Source organism: Strongylocentrotus purpuratus, unplaced genomic scaffold (assembly GCF_000002235.5).
Source record: "Strongylocentrotus purpuratus isolate Spur 01 unplaced genomic scaffold, Spur_5.0 spur5_scaffold_20, whole genome shotgun sequence".
Classification (NCBI taxonomy): domain Eukaryota; kingdom Metazoa; phylum Echinodermata; class Echinoidea; order Camarodonta; family Strongylocentrotidae; genus Strongylocentrotus; species Strongylocentrotus purpuratus.
In genome coordinates this window covers 21,737,595-21,759,619 of record NW_022145606.1, presented here as the reverse complement: position 1 = coordinate 21,759,619, position 22,025 = coordinate 21,737,595, and the positions used below count along the sequence as shown (strand labels likewise).

The following is a 22,025-nucleotide window of genomic DNA, read 5'->3' as shown; positions in this document are numbered from 1 at the left end:
TTGGTACAGCTAGGGCAGAAATGATTCCATGAGTGATCTGGGCGCTACAGCCTTGGTTTGCAACCGCATATATACGTTATTATCACAACATTACTAATATGCGATATTATACAAGAACGAAGAAAGGCATAGTACTATGTTATAATCATTAATATTGTTACAATAATTTGTACTTATATAATTATTGTCATTATCATCATTAGTAGTAGAATTATAGTCGGATTACTCTAATAATTTTGAAATATGTATATTTATATTCTCTGTCTTTCTTTTGTTGTAGTTCTGAATGACTTTAAGGAACTTCTGAAGAAACAAGCCACGGTGGAGGCTTTTACTGAATGGCTTGACCAGGTCGTCGAGTCAAAGGTCATCAAGGTATGATGTCAAAGGTCAATCAATTTCATACCATTCTCATAAAAATAACCTCAATGAAAAAAAAAAAAAACATCTTTTTAATATAGCAAACATTGTAGTGTTTACTTGGAATACTTGTGAACATGGTGCTTGTTTATTTATTCATTTAAGACCACCAAACTTAATATAAGAATTATGAAAAATACATTCCAAAGAATATTTCATCAAAGTCGTGTGATGTTTTATGTTGAAAAGATTAGATCATGTAGAGGTGTCGTGGTCTAGTGGATATATTTTTGGACTTTCGATCAAGTAGTTTACAATTCGAGTCCCGCAGCCGCACTTAATGTCATTTCGCCAATTTGCCACTCTGAACCTGAACGCGGTGGACATCTTGCATGGTGGATATTTGTGTTATAAAAATAGCCAACATTATTATGATGTTATTATTACATAAATTTTTCCAGTTTTAAATCGAGTTATTGGGCTATTTCTTTCTGTTTTTCTTTCATGTAACAGCCGAGTAAGCAGAACGGGCGTTCCTTCAAGAAGCGAGCTCAGGATTTCTTGCTGAAATGGTCTTTCTTTGGAGCTCGTGTCATGCATTCACTAACAATTAATAATGCACAGAGCTTTGGTAAGCTTATACATGGCCCTTTGGCCTGAATGTTTAAAATATTCTTAATTTCAAATTTCCTTATTTCTCCCCGAAACCTCTGCTCCCGAACCCTCTATATTATTAACATTACTATCAATTTACATTATTAGTATTATCATCATTATTGTTGATATCATTATTACTAGTAGTAATACTGTTATCATTATTATGATTCTTATGATTATTGGGAGTAAACATTTCAATGTGTTTTTTCATTGTTTTATTATCGTTAAGATTTTTGTGTGTAAAGTATTATCATTACTATAAGTATTATTATCGGTATTATTATCATAATAGTTATCGTTATTATTATAGCATTATTGTTGTAAGTATAATTATTATTACAAGATCGTTGATGTTGCCCTCTATTTCAATATGATTTGTCTTGCCATAGCCTCCTTCCATCTAATTCGAATACTGCTTGATGAATACACTAATATTATTATTGATATATATTATTATTGTTACAATTATTTGAATTAAATAAAATAATGTTGCTAATATTATCATTATTTTTGTTAAAATTATTGTTTTATGTTTATTATTATTACTATAAGTATAAAGTATGTCTTATTGTCATTATCATCATATTTATCGTTATAATCATTATCATTATTGTTATAAGTATAATAATTATCACACGATCTTCGTTATTTGTCTTGTCATAGCGTCCTTCCATCTGATTCGGATGCTGCTTGATGAGTACATTCTCCTGGCTGTGGAAAGCCAATTCAACACAGAAAAGGACAACGACCTTCAAAATCGCCTGGAGAAACACATGAAGGCCTCAGGTATGTTCAACTTTATATGTACACATCCTCCTCTCAAGCGTTGTTGCATTCTTTTTCGAATTCCTATTCGTTCTCTAAGTTTTATGTTCACTTTTATATCGTTCTGTGTACCAGTAATATAATCCATCGACTTTGTCCCCCTACATCATATTTTCTCTGTTTCACTCTCTTTTTAATTAATTAGTTTATCTATCGCAACATAATTTATATAAGATGAAAGCATCATCAGCAAAGCTGTTTTCATTTATGGTCCTGATTAAGAACATACACAAATAAAACACAAAGACATGTCTAATAGAGTAACGAAAAAAAAAATCAAAGGTGCACATTTCCAATACAAAGCACACAATAACAGTAGTATATTGAAAGGATAATGGAAATGATCTTCTTCCAGTTAAGTGCTGCTTCAAGGTGATGGATGGAATAACATACAAAAAACGGCATACAAAGTATAAATCGGTTAGACAAGGAAGCTCCAGCATCTTTTCACTCTTGAAGTTCTGGGCCATGTTTCATAGAACTTGTAACACGATGCGATGAGTGTTAAAAGCTACAGAAATCGATGCATTTGATTGGCTGAGAGCCCTTTGTTCACCATTAGGCAACCCCATTCCACACAAGTATCGAGAGTAGGCTACATGCTATATCGTGTATCTATATAACGTTTTTATGTAATGTCCTTTTTTGTTTCAATCTCTAACACTGTTAATGAAGTTGTATGCATTGTGAACAGTTTAAGTCAAACATCTTCTCTAAGTTTGTTCAATTAGCTGATGTTTTTTTTCTGAACACAGTCATGGCAGTTAATGTCTTATTAATGATATATTATGGTTATCTTTCTTACGACAGGTAACACTCAGAGACCGCTATCCAATCCTGCTGGGTCTTGTTTCCTTGCTAACCGCAACGGAGTACAGAGACAGCAAGCTGGCCTTGCGGACCAGTCACAGTGCAAACGGGAAGAAGTGATCGACCATAACCGCAACACGCTTTATCCCGGACATATGAGCTCCCTAGCGCCTGGAGAAAGAGACTACCTCATGCCTTATGGAACCACACCCCATCATCATTCCCTCGGGTCACGTACCAACCCAATGTTGACTCCTCCCATCTCGCCTATCGTCATGCGCAACTCTGTCATCAACCAAACGCCTCTACCGCTGGCGCCTCATGCTGGCCCCTCCCACAACCAACCTTTCATGCCGTCCACATCTCCGCAAGCTGGTTTCCCCTATGTTAATCACATTCAGGGGCAGGAGCCCTATCTCTCTTCTGCGAGGACCCAAAACTACATGGCCCCATACCCAGCATCTAACTACTACCACCATCCAACTGTATTTCCTCAGGGCTACAATACGTCACCCTATTACCCACGCCCTCACGATTCTGCAGATGCAGGGGGCGTGGCCTACACAGATTCCTACTCACACCGAGATGATCGTTACTATGGCAATTGTGCAATGGGCGGGGAAAGGCAGGATGCAGCGGGTTCCGCCTACCCCTACTCCAATAGCTACAACCAAGGTATAAATCGTCCGCACCTCTATTTCCGCTAAGATCTGTAGACGCACAGTAGTATTCTTGCAGTCTCTTGCTTCTATACAAAAAAGAGGAAATCGGACAACCACCAATTACGTTTCTTCACATATAGCTCTTGAAAATCGAAACTACCTATCTGACTTAAAGCCCCACTGTCCTACTTGTAACTACTTGCTCCCTCTATATAGAAAACTTCCCCAATCGGTGCCTGTTGGTCCCCCGTGATCCTCTTTTTCTTATTTTAGTTGAGAGCTGAGTTAATGAGATAGCCACATGTCAGTGACCTCGTTGTGTGGTCTAATCCCTTCTGGCCCAGTAGTATTGACGGTCTTTAAAGAAAAGCAAATATAGGACACGCTTGAATATAAATGATCCTCCTAGTATATATATATATATATAAAAAAAAAACTCCGATACAACATGTAAGTAATTGTAGTTAAACACATCATTCGTTAACGCCATTTGCTGTCTACTGTAGATGTTGAACAACTTTTACAAGACAACTATAAGTGCATCGACATGAAAAGAACATGTAATTGGTAACAGATGAATGCAAGTTTTAAATAATATTATAGAATATGAATTAACTGATAAAAGTATCAAGCAGAATTAATTTAAGTTTACTTGTTCTTCTCTCATTTCCCACCATTTAGCTTATTACCACCCGAATCAGACAGCAAGTCAAAACAAACCAGTCGCAGCGGAAAGGGTCTCAGTCATCACCAGTAACTCATTTGCCAATCGCACCCGTCTGGAACATCAGACGAACCCTAATTCAGACAGCTACGCACAGGACATGCGACCCTTCGAGTACGCCAGCCAAAATGGCGGCCGTCATCCGCACGAGCACTTCAGCGACGAAGCGGACACGTTGCGTATGCTGGAAGCGGCGTGTGGAGAGCAGGGAAAGAACCCTGGACATCAGCATCAGAACAACTTCATCAACCCTTCGGCATTCCAAGGTAAACCATGAACAGCGCCCTCTCAGTCTGTGGCCATCATTATTTCTTTTAGGTTTTGCTTCTCCAGAGACATATGCAATCAATAAACCGGTTTACTAACATATCCAAATCTTATGCATACTTTTTAAATAGAGGTTCTACTTCACAACTCGCAAGCTTGTCCTATGCTTGCCCGACATAGCAAAAAGAAATATATGTAGACTGGACTCGGGGTATTGTATTGTATTCTTTGAGAACAGATTAATGGAATTAGCTCGTAACTAGGTCCCCAGGAAAGAAACATCCATACAATAATTGAATATGTTAGTAAATTGGTCTATCATCTCATATTTCATATCTCATAATTATATAGCGAGAAGGAATCATTATAACAAAAAAGTGCTTAATATCAGTAATTAGGAATTTTGTCTAGACAGTCTAGATAAGAATGGAATGCTCAATTAAAGTTTTCTGGAATTGGCATATTTTGTTTTTAAAATAACAACGATACATGTAAACTGTTTGTCCAAAGATATATTCTTTATAATTTGTATATTATGTTGTTTGTTCCCTGAATAGAAACAACCCATCAGGACTACCCTATGGGCAACAATGGACTAGTCCCAAGTCAAAATGGCTCAAGTGTGACTTCAGATTCCTATGGACAGCCTGGGATCTACCATCCAGAGAATGGGGGAGCGACGCATGGATTGTCACAGAGGGAGCACTTGGATAACAGTACCGTTTCTGCATTAGGAGCTTCTACCTCCCTCAGTGAAAATGCACATGGACCACCTTTACCTTCTATTAATACAGTGTTTAGCATTTGAGAGAGATAAAGAGAGAGGGGGAGGGGAGAGAAAGAGCGAGAGAGAAGCAGAAAACAGCATCCTGGTTTAAAGGTTGCTTAGAAGTAAAATGCAGAGGCATGAAAAGAAGTTTGTTGAAAACAAAACTGAATACTTTGTGATAGTTCTTGTAAATGCAGGTGTACGAAAACCAAAAAAAGGACATTACATGCTTTCACGGATGTGATGAATAGACATCAATATTTAATGAAATATCCTTGCCTAAATAGTGTTTGAACTATGAATACATTTAGAATATTGTTGTAGTTTTGTAGTCATTACTCCATATTAATATTTTCATGCTGGTCATGATAATAAAACCGTTACCCATTTATTCCAACTTCTTGTAAAATACAAACACCTTGTAGTTAATAGTTTTGTGTGGTGTGTGATCTTGTTATAGCTAGTCTTTCAAAGTTGATGTCTTCTGTACATATAAATGATATATATTTCAAATTAAATGAAAGACATTTCATGATATATGATGTCCCTCAATTTAAGATTAAACTACTCCTTTTGTTCTTTGAGTAAATATATGAAATTAAATTTGTGTGTAAAATGTTGGACTCACGCTATTACCTGTAACAACATGTACTGTATGTATTCCAATGTAAATAAATGTGTAATGATCAGGTCCCTCCTAGCTTTCAAGACTTAACAAAACAATGGATGTGTGCTATGCAATGTAATGTAACTTAAAAATCATTTTATCTTTTTTTTAGTTGTTGTTAAAATCATTGACTGATAAATAAATAACACAAGGTACAAAAGCGGTTAATACCATACTTGTGTTTTATTAAACAAAAAACAGACATATGTATCAATCTTATAAAATAAAAATCACTTTATGCTCTTTCATCGTTCATTATTGGAAGTTAATTTATTGAAAGATGACTTTCTTGATAATTGTATTAAGTAACCTGTAAAATGAATCATAATTTCGTGCCAGAAAAGAAAGGACAATTATAAATAAATCTATCAAATATTTGATACAATGCTGGGCATTTTGTTAATCAATAAATAACTATGCTGCCAACATATGTGTCTGACTAATTTGTCTATTATGAGTGTACCATACTATTTATAGCTCAGACTATGATGCTAGCGCTGTAGCTCTGAACCAGAACCGGTTTCAAATGTGGGTTTTGAGCTCACACCATTTGTCCAAGTCCAAAGACAATTTTATTTGTGAAATGTTCACAATAACAATTATAAAATTACAATAAAAATTATGTATCTGTGATGGATAACTCAAACATTACACAATACACATAATATCTTGTTTCATTCAGGCATTACAAAGGACCCTCTTTTGGAAATAGATTAACCATCTAAAGCCTCCTATAGATATGAGGTGGTAGACGCTGCACCTTTCTGTAACACAATGCTATGTGAATACGCATACACTATGAATATGACTGAAAAAGAAAGCGGACAAAATATACAGTTCCTCATGTAAACAAAGGAACATCCCTTCACTGCTATTATGTAAAAATGTGTAGAACAGGTGTACATGCATATTCACCTTTTTACATAATAGTAGTGAAGGGATGTTCCTTTGTCTACCTGAGGAACTGTATATTTTGTCCGCTTTCTTTGTCCGTTATTTTCATAGTGATAGGACCTTTAATGTGGGCAGTTGCCATACATTTAAACGTAAAAGAACTTTGGCAGGGTTTTCTCTGCGGTGGTTTACCAAGTTGTATCTCAATGAGCCCTTAGGAATGCTTTCTATTTTAACCAACCCAATGCTTTACCTCTACTCCACATCACAAACCTAGTTATCCCATCTTGAACTACATAGTTCTCTTTTTACATCTGCAATATATTGTTCCACTTCTCTCCCGTCATACACTTCTTCATCTATTCCCTCCTCATCTTCTCTTTCCGTATAGCTTCCCTTTCTTTCTTTCCTCTCTCCTTCCCTTTCTCTATCCCTCTCTTTCCTCCTATCCCAATTTCTGTCTCTATCCCTATCACTGTCTTTATATCTCTCCCTCTCCCTCTCCCTGTATCTATCTCTATCTTTTTCTCTATACCGATCTCCTAATCTTTCCCTACCTTCTTCCTTCCCTCTATCCCTTCCCCTATTGTCTCTTTCTCTGTCTCTATATCTACCCGTTCTTCTATCTCCATCCGTGCTGTACTCTCTATATCTATCTTTTATTTCCCCATCTTCTGTGTCTGTATCTTTTTCTTTGCCTATCCCTCTATCTCTATTTGTATCCTCTCTATCTCTATTCTCCCTACCTCTATCTCGTTCTATTTCTCTATCTCTGTCTCTGTCTATCCCTCTATCTCTGTCCCTTTCTATCCCTCTATCTCTGTCTCTATTCTCCCTGTCTCTATCTCTATTCTCCCTACCTCTGTCTCGTTCTATTTCTCTATCTTTATCTCTAATTCCGCTATCTCTGTCTCGGTCCACCCCTCTATCTCTGCTTCTGTCTATCCCTCCATCTCTGTCTCGTTCTATCCCTCCATCTCTGTCTCTTTCTATCCCTCTATCTCTAATTGCCTGTACTACGATAGGTTTCCTGAATGGACGGTCCCTGCCACCGAATCTCAGCTGACCGGATTCCTTCTTGCCTCCCAAGCCACCACCTGCAAACATAGAAAGGAGATAGAAAGAGAGAGAGAGAGAGAGAGAGAGAGAGAGAAAGAGAGAGGGGGAGGGGAGAGAGATATAGCCAAAGAGAGAGCGAGATACAGAAAGAGACAGAGAAGGAGACACAGAGAAAGAGAGATAAAGAGGGAGAGAGAGAGAGAAATAACAAGAGGGATAGAGGAACATAGAGAGAGAGAGAGAGAGATAAATACAAAGAGAGAGAGAGACAGACAGAGAGTTAGAAAAACATAGAAAAACATAGAAACGGAGAGAGAGAGAGAAAGAAAGAGAGATTGCTTAATGCATATACATTATATTGTAAAATCACAAACGTTCATCAATGAACAGATAAGTAGTGATTTTTGTGAGTGGTTATGAATTGCGAAATTTTAACGCACCAATTAATTAGAAAATAATGAAAGACACAACTGCCACAACACCAACTGTGGATAAATAGGGCACACAGGTATATTTATATCACACATTGCAAAGTTTCACATCAATTTAGTTCCTGGAGTTACAGTTTTTTCACAAGACACAACACTGACATAAAAAATCGCTGTGGATAATACAGAGGACATACAACACGTACATGTATCACAAACGTTTCACTTAAAGATAAACTCCAGTACTGGTAAAAAAAAAAAAATAATTCTCACAGAATCAAACGAAACTTACACTGAATGTTCAAGATTACAAATAAATGACATGTGCCATACAATTTTGGAAGAAAATGTATACTGGCTGAGTAATGAGCATAGAAAGACAAGGAAATCAAGGTAGTACTAGCCCTGACACCATGTGTGTTGTCCCATATATAGCTTTCTATGTGAGTGCAAGACTAGGTCAAATTTATTATGATTTTGATGACTCCAGAACCTTGCAGTGCACACCAATACTTACATGCTGCATGATCAACTGTTTCTGATCCTTTCCACACCATTTCTTTCACAATACAATCGCATTACCAGTACTAAAGTTTAGCTTTAAATGAAGTTTCTGGAATAACAGTTTGTTCACGCTACCTACCCAGCCTCCTGGGGATCCAACCATCCAACGTGTGTTCACACTCCCAGTCCACAAAGACGATGTGTTCCTCGATCACGCTCTGATCTGCCTCTGCCCTCGCACGTCTTGCTGATCGTTCCTCTTCAAACTCAATGAACGCGTACTGCTTGGAGAAGCCTGTCACGACGTCACGGATGAGATTCACTTGCTTGATGTCGCCGTACTTTGAAAATGTCTGCAATCAAGATAAATAATAAACAGGATATCTGAATTAAAGCCTATCTGCACTAGTTTGGCCAGGAGGGATTAGAACTCCATGCATGGTCACTGGCAGGTGGTTTCCTCATCAAATTAGCTCTCAATTAACATAAGAAAAAGGGGATCATGGGGGATCAACAGGTACCGCTTAGGCAATGTTTGCTATACAGAGGGGGCAAGTAGCTACAAGTAGTGCCATCCCGCTTTAAAGCCACACAGTAGTTACTGTCCATGTGTATTATATGATTTGCATCATAATTTGTAAACACTAGGGTCCTTTTTCATCAAAACTTGTTTTCAATTACAAGTGCTAAAAATTCTATGACAAATTTGCTCTCAGACAATCAAATACCACGATTTCAGTAGCTTATAAAAGTTATTGTAACTTGTTATTATTAACAAGTTTCATCAAACAGGGCCAAGATTTGGTTTAATGACCAATTAATGTGTGTACAGGCCCCTCAGGCAGCGAAAAACCCAATGTCCCACTAGTAAATACCCGAGCTTGCCTTCATATCTCAAGGGTGAGGGTAATTTATGATGATGAAAAATCCCTTATGGCGGTATGGTTCGAGGCCAGTTCTTTATGCAAGACCTCCGTTAAAGCTACAGATGTCTTTTTAGCTGCACACAGTTCTTTGTAGCCCTTTGTTGAGACACTGCATATACACCTGCACATCACCTACATCAGTACGAAAATACACCCGGTAGTGGCATGTACTTATAGCGAAGAAGAAAAATTATTGAAGTCCACCCTTGGTGATTGATCACACTTTGTGTTAGGTAACCACCTAAATGGTTTTAGATTTCCCATGAGCACCGACTACTATGAACCTTTAAACATTGACTCACCATGGTCTTTATTTGTCCTTTAGCAAGACATTAATCTACGATAGACTCACTCAACCAAGGTGAGGTTAATGGGCAGGAATGAATTCCTCGAGGTGCTAGAGTACCATATGACAGCCATGTTAAAGCTGGGGTAATAATTATGGAGCTCCTGGGGAGTGTTTCACAAAGATCCTAAGTTGAACTTATCTCTAAGTTGGACCCAAACATTATGGAGAGCCATTAGTAGCCTTAAAATATAAACAAATAAAAAGCAAAAATTGAAGTATTTTAGACTTTTTTATAAATTCCACATCAAGAATATGAAATCTCCCATCCTAATAGAAAATATGAATGATTTGAATCAACATTTTATGACTTTTAAAATAACTTTTACAAATATTTTCAAGGATGCTAATGGCTTTCCATAATGTTTAAGTCAAACTTAGAGTTAAGTTCTACTTAGGATCTTTGTGAAACACCCCCCAGGATCGAGTGTCAAGTCTGACAGGCATGAGCACTATACAAGAACCCACTATTACCGGTATTGTTGTTATTATGATTATTACAGTAAGTTTGTTTGCAGTAAATTGGTGACCCCTGTATGACCTTTAGTCTGTAAGCCTATAGAAAATGTACAAAACAAAGGAATTTGTATAAAAGATCATAGGATTCAGTTGAAGCAAAAAGAGTGAACAGACTTAACAAAAATAAAAATATAGAGACAAATTTTTGAAGAGGTGACATGATAGCAGGCTACCAATCATCAGTGCACACTCACGATAAGCCCCGCCCAGTTACATGATTTTTGTAGTCCGCAAAGGGGGTAGCATTTACCTTGCGTAGGGTCTTCTCTGTCGTCTCAGGGTTGAGCCTAGCCACAAAGAGGGTCAAGTGCGGGTCATTGTCTACAGAGGGCGGTACATAACTGGCCTGAAATGAGAAATGTATGAAATGCAAAATGTAACCTAATATCAGAATATGCTCTTTTGAATATTTGTTATCAAGATAGCTTCCTAATGTTGCACTACAACATGCATGAAATCCTCCAGATCTTATTCTAATCCTTTCACATCTCAATTTTACTTTTTCTCTTTCTTTGTTTACATTTTATTAACAATTATCATTCTTTTCCCCACTCTCTTCTTCCTCCTCTCTGACCCCCTCTCTCTCTATTTTTCTCTAGCTCTTTCTTTATCTCTGTCCAGCTCTCCCCAGCTCTCACTAACTTTCAAACACTTCTCCTTCTTTTGTTTGAGGTATGATGTTGAAACTAAATTATTATGCACAAAAAGTGGAATCTAAGAAATCACTCAGAAGCCCTACCAGAAGGAAAGAGTCTCCAATCTGGCGTCACAGATGAGCATAACCTATAAACATTCCCATTTCACACAGTGCAGAGTGGCATATATTTTAGGTTTAAGAAAAAAAGAAGAAGATATAAATGTTCCATTATCAGATCTTAAACCTGTCCCTATATATCCTTTCACAATTTTATATAAAGACGTCTCTATAAAGCACAAAGCGCAATAACCAATGCTTTTACGCAGTTACTACAACAGACATGAATAGAAGATTTACCTTGATTGCTCTCTCTACAGCCCTGTCATGTGGTCTGGTATCAGTCCCATCTATAGAACCTGCTGTTAGTGGGTGATACACACGAGCTATGGGATGCCAAGACTCCATGCTGACTGATGACTCATCAAATGTCTAGAGACTGGAGGAAACTCCTACAAGATTTTAAAATAAAAATTGGATAATGACAGGAATTAACTTTTTTTAAATAGGAAATGTATGACGGCCTTGTGTATAGTACCAACATACATTAACAGTACCGGTAAACAAATTTATAGCAATTTCTCTGTTGTTGCTTTTATAAATAATGTATTCATTTCTTTTGTTAAAAGAGATGTAATACATGCTTTTCTGATAAGATCAATTGAGTGACAAAGTGCAACAAGTGCAACAAATTAGGGCCATTCCATGAGAAGAAGGACATGACATTAAAAAAAGAAATGTACCTCTTATGTTAATTCTTTGATTTATCACTAACCTTATGCCATGGATGTTCATAAAACATTAGGGCCTTTCAAATTCAATACAATTTTTTTTTCATTTTTGTTGATTTCCTAAGATCTCAAACTATCATCAAAAACGTACATGTGGGACTGTAGCTGAAAAAAAAACAATTTATTGCAGATTACACAGGATTCTTGTAATTTTTTTTCCTGAAAATTTCGCTAAATGGAAAAAGATGAATATATTTCCATATTCTAAGGGGTCCTGTGATATTTAATCTATTACAAAGGGGTGAAAATGGCCTCCGGACAAAATGTAACGCGAGTTACCGTAACGTGAGTTACCGACATATTTGCTTCCTGCATTTTACTAGTCCACTGTTTCTTATCTTTAATATTGTGATCTTATACTAGTAAGTCACAACCTACTATCAAATTAAAATAGGAAAGATTTTGTCAAGATTGTCTATGTGGGAGGAGAAAAGAGGGTCTCGTAGAATTGACCATGTCCTTTTTTTGTAACGCGAGTTACCGAAATTCAATAATCCAAGAATCTAAAAATGTTTGTTCTTCAATTTTCTTTTTTGTTTCATTTAGTTGTTCTATATCTACCCTGTCCATGTTTGAAAAAAGTATCTTGTAGATCCTAGCAGTTCTAAAGATATAGGCACATTATCGTGTCAATGTACCCATTAAGTGTAACGCGAGTTACCATGGAATGGCCCGATACCTGTCTTGAATGGCCACATAGCTACATGTATGATATTTAACTTTAGGCTTCCATAACTTCGTAAGAGAGGATGGTAAGATATACCTTACATTACATGTACAGATGCATTGATCAAATACACATAAATTGTAACTAATTTGTGTTCGTTCATTGAAAGGACTTGGTTATGAAGAGACAAACACATATTGTACATGTATGCAGACTGAAATTTCCTTCACTGGTGATATGATTGAGACTTTCAAAATGTTCAAAATATATGATTTTAGCATGACTCCTATTCTATCTACCACTAGTACTGTAGGGGTAACAGATTTAAACAGACTAATGTATGCAAAGTTTTGGGAAATTTTGAAAATTTGATGGATATATAGTAATTCTTTAAAATTTGATATGTACATGTATGTAGATGCCCCTGTGGATGTATTATAAGAACTAGAAAATTTAGCCCCTAAAACACTTCTGCTTTTGAGCAGAGTTAAAGAGAAGGTTGAGTACTGGTAAAAAAAAGAAAATTATTTCTCACAGAATCAAACGAAACCTACACTGAATGTTCAAGATTACAAATAAATGACATGTGCCAAACAATTTTGGAAGAAAATGTATACTGGCTGAGTAATGAGCATAGAAAGACTAGGAATCAAGGTAGTACCAACCCCGACACCATGCGTGTTGTCCCATACATAGCTTTCTGTGTATGTACTTGTTACTTTACCAATACTCGGTCAAATTTATTATGATTTTGATGACTCCAGAACCTTGCAGTGCACACCAATGCTTATATATGCTACATGATCAACTGTTTCTGATCCTTTCCACACCTTTTCTTTCACAATGCAATCGCATTACCAGTACTAAAGTTTATCTTTAATAATCAAAATTTACTGGCGCTCCAGGTAAATTTCAAATATTTTAATTAGCGCCTAAAGCCATTCCATGGTAGCTGCGACCAGGAACATCTCACAATATGCAGTTCTGATATAATTTTCAAATGGGAATAGCAAATCGGTCAATGTAGTCAAGAAAAGTTGTTTAAGATCTAAAGAAATATCAGTCTTGAGAGGGAGCTACACATCATGTATACAACATAAACAAATTATTATTTACAATTTCATCACTTTAGACTTTAGACAAACGATCATTGAAATTGAATATTGTAAAATCGCATAGGCTTCTAATATGTTCATTTGAACCAAATTCATGACCTGTTACCAAAACTTAAACCTTAAAAATAACTTGTCAGGCTCTTTGGATTGTCAGCATCTGGACCTGATCTGATGTTTTATTTTTACATAAAACTTATTTAAGCTAAATTTTATATATTTTACATTGCTTTGCGAAAGCAACCCAAACCCGCCCGCCCCCCAAAAACAACATCATATGAATAAATAATCAAAAAGTAAATAAAGTAAATCTCATGATTTTGTTTTATTGTGAGTAAATTTGAAACTTAGTGACGTTTTTATACTTTTTTTGGAAAAAAAGCTTGATCATGTTTCTATTCATATCATGATATGAGGAATATTAAGTTCCTATGAATTTCTCAACACTTTATTGTTGTAATAATTGTTTACAGGCATGATTGTTTATGATATCAGACTAGGTTCTCACTGTTTTTATCGTTTGGAAACAAAAACACAAACAAAAAATATTCTAGACAAAAGAAAACAAAATTACACAAAACGAAGCACAACAAAATTAATAACTATAACTCCCACCAACAACAAAAAACGAAAGAAGTGAACAATTGTTTTGTGACAACTACAGTATACTTGCTTTATGATGAAGTTTATCTGTGTGTGGCGCCAACTGCAACTGCAACAGCCACCGACTGATCGAGCTGATTGACCTGCAGAGCAAAGAGGCAGGGGCTAGCGCTAGTGTTGGTACGCCAGCAGAATAGGCGTCTTTCCTTCCTCCAATCCGCTCAAACTCTCGGAGAGTGTAGCGCGACAGGCTACATGCTACATGTAGCTCAAGTAAACTGCCTTCATCTCCAAGACCATGAAGACCCTTATTCGAGTACGTAAGACGTGTAAAACACCATCATCCATACATCTAAAAGTATAATTATAAGGTTATGATAAACGTTGGAGAACAACAGGATGGAGAAGAACTGTTATGAAAGTCAAAGATTCGGATTAGACACCACGCACGAAGGGAAAGCACCTTAACCTTAACAGGTCAAAGGTCACATCCACGGACGCCAAAACAAGGATTTTGCCGAGGCGGATTTGTGATTCGACTGTTCGAGCTTTTGTTTTAGACTGTTAAGAGAAGACAATCGAGGTGATTATCGCACAAATTGTATAGTTTATTAAGTAGCAATTCAATCGAAATTTGAAGGCTTTTACTAAACAGTCAATGTAAACCTCGATTAAGAGCAAATAATTATTGGTGTGCTCGCGCTCGCTATGCATGACTATGACGAGTATCGAGTAGATCTATGACACCTTCGCCCGCCCCGCTCGCCCGGCCGCGAATTTTTTTTCCGTACTCGAGAGGGCAAATACCCCATGTGCGCATGCGCGTGGACTTGTGATTTCTCTGCTACTTCCCATACGAAATGTACATGTATTCGCATGTACTGTGCACGATTCGCGTTCTACGAGTAAACGATGGCATAGTAGTCTTCAAACACAGACTCTGATTTGCCAGTTTGACAAAACAATTACGCATATATCGTGCGTAGCAATAGTACTAGTATTCAAGTCTGAGTAGTTGTATGATTCAGACATTTTAGTGCTTACAGAAATGCATCCCAAATTGAATAGCATGGTATAGTAGTCTGCAAGCACAGACGCTAATCGGACAGTTTGACAACATAGTGTCTTGAGTAGTGCTTTATATTCAAATATGTGTAGTTTTATGATTCAGACCCTACTGGTGCGTGTATTGGAAAGGCATCTCAACTTGCAGAGTGGCATAGTAGTCTGCAAGCACAGACGCTACACATTGAGATGCATTTCTAACGCACGCACCAGTAGGGTCTGAATCATACATCTACGCAGACTTGAATAAAGTACTTCTCAGCACACTACTAGTATGTTGTCAAACTGTCAGATTAGCGTCTGTGCTTGCAGACTACTATACCATTCTATACAAGTTGGCGACTTGAATAAAGTACTTCTCAGCACACTACTAGTATGTTGTCAAACTGTCAGATTAGCGTCTGTGCTTGCAGACTACTATACCATTCTATACAAGTTGCAATGTATTTCCATATGCACTACTGGGTCTGAATCATACAACTACACAGACTTGAATAAGCACATCGCGACACATACGCATATTGATTTGTCAAACTGGCAAATCAGAGTCTGTGTTTGAAGACTACTATGCCATCGTTTACTCGTTGAACGCGAATCGTGCACAGTACATGCGAATACATGTACATTTCGTATGGGAAGTAGCAGAGAAATCATAAGTCCACGCGCATGCGCACATGGGATTTTTGCTCTCTCGAGTACGGAAAAAAAATTCGCCGCCCGGCCGTGGCCGTATCGGCTATCGCTGGTGCACCTGTACCTGACCTGTAGTGTAGGCTGTAGACCGAAAATTCGGCTTAATTGCAGAATACCCTACTAGGCTAGTAAGCAAATATTAATCGACTACGAGGGTAATGGTGCAACCTATCATCGCCTCGGTGATCTCGGGGCTACCATCTTCCCTCGCCTTGCGGCTCGGGAAGATAGTAGCCCCGAGATCACCGAGGCGATGATAGTTTGTATCCATTGCCCGAGTAAAGGAGGTTAATATTTGTTTTATATCCCACATCGGCAATAAGGTCTATTTAAAGTGAATTTTACATAATAATAAGAACTGATTCTGCAGACAGTTTAGCTTCAGCTAGATTTTACAAAGCGCAACATGCATACAGTCGATGCGCGCTCATTTGACATTGACATTGACTTTGACATTTCGCGTAACCTACTTTGCTATGCGTATTCAATGGGCAAGGGTGGGCAAGTGGGGTAGCAGCAAAAAATTACTTTACAATAAGTACTATCTCGACCTGAGATCGGTAGATAGTACTTGTCTAGATCTATACCTTTTTCGTGCTCTAACAATCGCAATGCAAACAACTATACATGAGGGATATAATACCATAATCATATTGCTATTTGCCGTAGACATAGATTGTGATTTTATTGTTTGCGATATCGGCGATACACAGCTACATGTAGGTAGACCTATTTGGTGGATGAAGTGGAATTTTACGTACATTACAAAAATTTTAGTAGGTCTAGATTCTAGATCTAGATCTAGCCTAGACTAGACTATGTGTGTTATAATATTGCAGCGCTGAATTTGGTGTGTTCGTCGCTAATTTGTGACAAATTTAGATGGCTTTCCTGAAGATATTTCATGCAAAATTGTAGGGACATACTGTACAGTGTACTACAGTGCCCCATCGTTTATTTCTTTACTTCAGAAATTTCTTATAAACCTGCACATCATTTCAGATTCACACAGGTACAATGTTTGATTAATAACTGTTTTCCACTTTTCCAGTCTTTTGATTGGTCCTCATTGACAGAATCCATGATGTCAGAGCCTGTGAACCCCAAAGATGATACAGACCACACCCCCCTCAGCACATCCTCCCAACAACCAGGCAATCCAGGACCTGGTGGGGATACAGGAGGTCAAAGGTCGTGTATAGAACCAGACACAAAAGATGGAATTCTTGACTCACAACCAGCTTTAGATGCACAGGGTGAGAAGAAAGACCCTGAAACTCCTGTACATGTAGGCGATGACGGGATTGAAAAGGAGGAGAGTTCAGATGGTAGAGTTGGAGAGAAACAGGATAACGAGGGAGTAAATGAGGGTGAGAAGGAAGACGTCCAGATTGCAAGCAAGAAGAGCTCAGATGGTAGAGTTGGAGAAAAACGTGATAGCGAGGGAGTAGATGAGGATGAAAGGCATCTCCAGAAAGAAGGAACTCCAGATGGAGAGAAGGGACTGTTTGCTGCCCCTGATGATGGGGAGCGGGATACAGATCGAAGCCCTGATGCTGGGGCTGGTAACGTGACAAGATCTACAGCAGGAGCGGATGGATCAGATCATGATGTATCGCAGACCACAGAAGCGACTAAAACAGAGATTCAGTCAGAGAAAAATGGTATGTTAAAGGTAATACAAAGTTTTGGTAAATTTGAAAATTGGGTGGATAGTGAATATTTACAATTTCGATATATTTGGATGCCCCTGTGGATGTATTATAAGCACTACAAATATTAGCCCCTAAAACACTTCTGTTTTCGAGAAAAATTGAATATACAAATTTACCGGTGCTCCCGGTAAATTTAGATAAATTTCAAATGATGCTATATGGCCGTACAATGGTAGCTGCGACCATTTTAATCTCAGAATATGTAATTGTGATACATAATTTCCAAACGGGAATAGGTAATAGGTCAATTTTAGTCATTAAACATTGTTTCGTAGCTAAATTAATATCTTGACCTTGAGAGGGAGCTATACGACATAAAGAGTTTATTATTTATAATTTCATAACTTTAGACTCGATTTCAACCGCGACAACGATCAATGAATACTGTAGGAATATGCTTCCAATATGTTAATTTAAACCAAATTCATGACCTCATACCAAAACTTTGTAATACCTTTAATACAGTTAATCCTAAAAAAGATTACTGTCTATTTGTGTCAGTCAGCTGCTATATAGACCCTATGTTGACTTTAACAATGAACACGGTCTGTAATGAAGAAAATAGAGGATGATAATCTTGATTTGAAGTAATCCTGTAAAAGCTGTACAGAAAGACTGTGCAAGGGATCGAGACAAGAGAAGTAGTCTGTACATGTATGGGCAGGTGGTCTTTGTGTACAGCTTCCTTTAATGTGGACTTCAATTGGGAACCCACATTTTTCAACTTTATCTTTAGACACCAATTTATATTCAAAAGTTGAATCATATTTCATTTTGACTTTCCAAGTTTTGCTTTAAGACTTCTCGACACACTATTGGATTGGAATATTGCCATTGATTGATAAATTGATCTTTTCAATCCTCTAAATTTTACTGCACGTAGCTCAAATTTTTAATGTATAATAATAATGATATTGACTTTCTTTTGTGGTATATCAGATATATTATATTCAGCTTGCAAATATAACTGATATACCACTAAAGGGCAGCCAATATTATATAATTATTTTTAATCTCTCTTTGTATTAAACTTCAACTTCAGAAAACCAGCAAAGATGCTGCTTTGCATGTCATGTAGTCACTTTTGTCTTGCTATAGATTTTTTTATTGCAATTTCCAAAGAGATACTAATTTATTGCAATCATGATTCTGGACCTCTAGAAAGAACAGAGCCATTTTAATGATGTCTCCGAATAGAGAATTCCAGCCGTTTTTATTCTTGATTTCTATTATATTTGTAAACTGTATTCTTGTATGTATGAATTATTGTTATACAGAAAATACAAACAAAACCAAATTTCTTTCCCCATAATTCATCCAGATAACATCCAAGCCCTGCTGGATCGTGAACTTCATTACCTCTCACGACCTGAGAGGTCAAATCTCTACCGTGAGGGGTCGAGACGACAAGAGGAAGGTCATTTGGAGGGAGCCCTCGCGTGTTATCTTGGAGCCATCACAGGGTTGTCCGAGGGGTCGACCTTTGAGGAGCTACCAAGGTGTCTTCATGCCGTGGCTGATATCTATTTTGAGCACAAGGAATGTATCCTTTAATAAGAATAATGATTATTCATAAATTGTGCACTTGGTAACAATTCTTCTGTTTTTGTCTTTTAAAAGATACTTTGACCCTTTTGCAGCCAACATCAAATTCTGTAGAACTTTGCAGGAATTATGAATATGTCATGTTTGTCCTATCTGTGAAATTTAAACGTTAGCAGAGTCCTAATATTCAAATTATGCAAGGAAACCCGTTTACTTGCTAGACTTCACTGTCAGACACTATTGAGTGACTGACTGACTTTTTTCTTTCTTTTAGTAAAATATACATAAAATGAGCTCTAACAGGTACATGATCATTTGTCTACATCAAGAACCCACTACTTGTAATGGCCAAATTTAACTGATTGAATCTTTGTGCAGCACAAGACATACACTTGGTAGACAGGAGCATTTTTTTCACTCCATGATAACTGTTTTTTTTTCCTTAATGGTGATTTTTCAGATGAGAAAGCTGTTTATTTCATCCAAGCAGAGAAGATGTATTATGAAACTGCTCTGATTGATATAGTTAGTGTACAGAAAGACATAGGTAAGTACTGATAAACAGAGAATGACTGTTTAAAAGGCTAGAAATTGTACTCCCCCCCCCTTCTCCCCTCATGCTCTCAGAATAACATTTAATAAAAATAAAAATGATAATACATGAACTATAATACATTAATATTCATGCCTGAGTAAAGAATACTCATATATTTGAAATCATTGATGTTTAAGCATGGGTAGATTAATTTTCTGTTTTCACATGTCATTGAAGTTCTTTTTTTTTCTTCTTTTTTTTTTATACCTAAAAATACACATTTTCTGTGCATCCTTCTTGCTAGTTTCAACAATCTCTTTCTCTCTCTCTCTCTCTCCCTCTCACTCTCACTCTATATCTCTATCTATCTGATAATCTCTCTCTCGTTCTTTCATATCCCCTCTCTCTTGCTCTCTCTCTCTCTCTCTCTCTCTCTATTGTCAGCCTATCAATGTTTTTATATCTCCTATAGTTTAGTCTTAAGATTATTTCCACGAACATCCTTCCCCTCCCTTTTTTTCTTCACTTCTATGCCTTCCAAATAGATATTACCAGTTTCTGCATTCTGTTTAATCCTCGCAGGCTCTAAAGCTGAGAGGAAGCCAAGCAAAGGCGATGGTGATGAACAGCATGGTGAACAACTCGATGGAGAGCCTGGTGAGGAGTCTAGCCATGATAAGAGTGATGAACTAGATGATGACCTTTCACCTGATGCTAAGAAAGGTCAAGAGATGGAGAACTTGGCTAGATTGTGCCTCAAGGAGGGAAAGTAAGTTTATTTTTGGAATTCATAAGTCTTTTTCTGTTGTTCCTCTTCTCATTCGTCTTCTTTATTCTTCTTCCTCTTTTCTTTGTCTTAAAATATTTTTCCTTTCTCTTAAAAAAAAATCATTCTTCTCCATTGTCCCCTGCTTTCTCTTTCATTTTCTCTCTTCTATTCCTTATTTTTCTTTCGTCTTCTTCTCCCTTTTATTCGTTTTCTACTTCTTCTTTTTCTCCTCTTTATTATTCTCCTTCTCTTTCTTCTCCTTCTCCTCCCCTTCCTTCTCCCCCTCCTTGTTCCTCTTCTTCTCTTTCTTTTCTCTTTATCCAATTTATTCCTTTTCTGTTCTTTTTTTCTGTTCTGTTCTTTTTTCATATTCTTATTTTTTGAAAAATACAGTTTGTTTTTACTATCTCTTCCTTCTCTTTTCTCCTTCTTCTTTTAATTCAACTCTATTCATCTTTATTCATCCTATTCTTTCTTTCTGAGAATGCATTTGAACATAACATACAGGTATTTTTAATATATTGGCGATAGCGAGAATTGTTTGAGACCTTGTGCTGCCCTCATGCACATGTGACTCAAGGTTGGTGTTGTTTATATATTCTTTATTATTTTATTTTAGGTTGCAGCTTGCTCTAGACTACTGTGGGAAAGCGACCAAGATGTATCAAACTGTTTACGGAGAGGACCATCCCGTTACCATAGCATCATTGGATCTCTTCACTGTTATCTATGCAGATGTGGGCAAGAAACTCTATTCAGGTGAGAATGGTATCCCATCTCCTGTGATACTTCTATGTATTCAGTATTAATATGTGAGAAGATGTGTATCCAATCTGACTGTAATGTAGGAAAGATCTCTATTCAGGTGAGAATGGTATCTCATCTCATGTGATACTTCTGTGTATTTAGTTATCATATTGTGAGAAGATGTACATCCATTCTCATTATCATTTATGCCGATGTAGGCAAAATTATTAGTGAGAATGGTATCCCGTCTCATATGCTAATCTTTGATTTACAAGTTGGTATATTGTGAGAAGATATGTATCCAATCTCTTGTCATTTGATAAAGGCAAAGAAATCTATTCAGTTGAGAATGGTTTCCCATCTCATGCACTCATTTTTGTGTGACTAATTTTTGTATTGCGATAAAATATGTATCCAGTCTCATTGTCATGATATTTTTGTTAATGGTTAGAAATAATAGATTACTGTATTAAAGTCATATTCATCGTCATCATTTTTTTGTTAGTAGTAGTACATATACATGTAGTACTAGTACCGGTAGTCATAGCAAAACTTGATATTTCTATTAATCTCTCCCACTCTTTCTCTCTCTTTTCCTCTTTCCCTCTTTTTCTCTCTCCTGCTCTCTCTCTCTCTCTTTCCAATTTTCTCTCTCTCTCTCTCTCTGTTGTG

At 37.0% G+C, this 22,025-nt stretch overlaps 3 protein-coding genes across 3 annotated transcripts in view; 2 read left to right on the top strand and 1 right to left on the bottom strand.

Annotated features, from left to right (window-relative positions):
- Positions 1 to 5,551, top strand: part of LOC585991 (DNA-binding protein RFX6) — a 36,012-nt gene extending 30,461 nt beyond the window's left edge. Inside the window, exons 13-18 of the mRNA XM_030993027.1 lie at positions 281 to 375; positions 874 to 991; positions 1,681 to 1,803; positions 2,653 to 3,327; positions 3,996 to 4,304; positions 4,863 to 5,551. Coding sequence (XP_030848887.1) covers positions 281 to 375; positions 874 to 991; positions 1,681 to 1,803; positions 2,653 to 3,327; positions 3,996 to 4,304; positions 4,863 to 5,113 — 1,571 coding nt within the window. The 3' untranslated portion in view covers positions 5,114 to 5,551. The remainder of the gene's footprint in view (positions 1 to 280; positions 376 to 873; positions 992 to 1,680; positions 1,804 to 2,652; positions 3,328 to 3,995; positions 4,305 to 4,862) is intronic.
- Positions 5,552 to 5,849: 298 nt separating this feature from the next.
- LOC753629 (U11/U12 small nuclear ribonucleoprotein 35 kDa protein) lies at positions 5,850 to 14,839 on the bottom strand. Its single transcript, XM_030993755.1, has 6 exons — positions 14,351 to 14,839; positions 11,412 to 11,563; positions 10,668 to 10,763; positions 8,766 to 8,979; positions 7,382 to 7,732; positions 5,850 to 5,872 (listed from the first exon to the last, which is right to left on the bottom strand). Exons 2-6 carry the CDS (start codon positions 11,517 to 11,519, stop codon positions 5,850 to 5,852), a joined length of 792 nt encoding a protein of 263 aa, XP_030849615.1. The 5' UTR covers positions 11,520 to 11,563; positions 14,351 to 14,839.
- LOC100893984 (protein starmaker) overlaps positions 14,763 to 22,025 on the top strand; it is an 8,794-nt gene continuing 1,531 nt past the window's right edge. The window contains exons 1-6 of the mRNA XM_030993026.1: positions 14,763 to 14,867; positions 17,094 to 17,706; positions 19,079 to 19,300; positions 19,763 to 19,849; positions 20,420 to 20,606; positions 21,226 to 21,365. Of these exons, the coding sequence (XP_030848886.1) occupies positions 17,124 to 17,706; positions 19,079 to 19,300; positions 19,763 to 19,849; positions 20,420 to 20,606; positions 21,226 to 21,365 (1,219 nt within the window). The 5' untranslated portion in view covers positions 14,763 to 14,867; positions 17,094 to 17,123. The remainder of the gene's footprint in view (positions 14,868 to 17,093; positions 17,707 to 19,078; positions 19,301 to 19,762; positions 19,850 to 20,419; positions 20,607 to 21,225; positions 21,366 to 22,025) is intronic.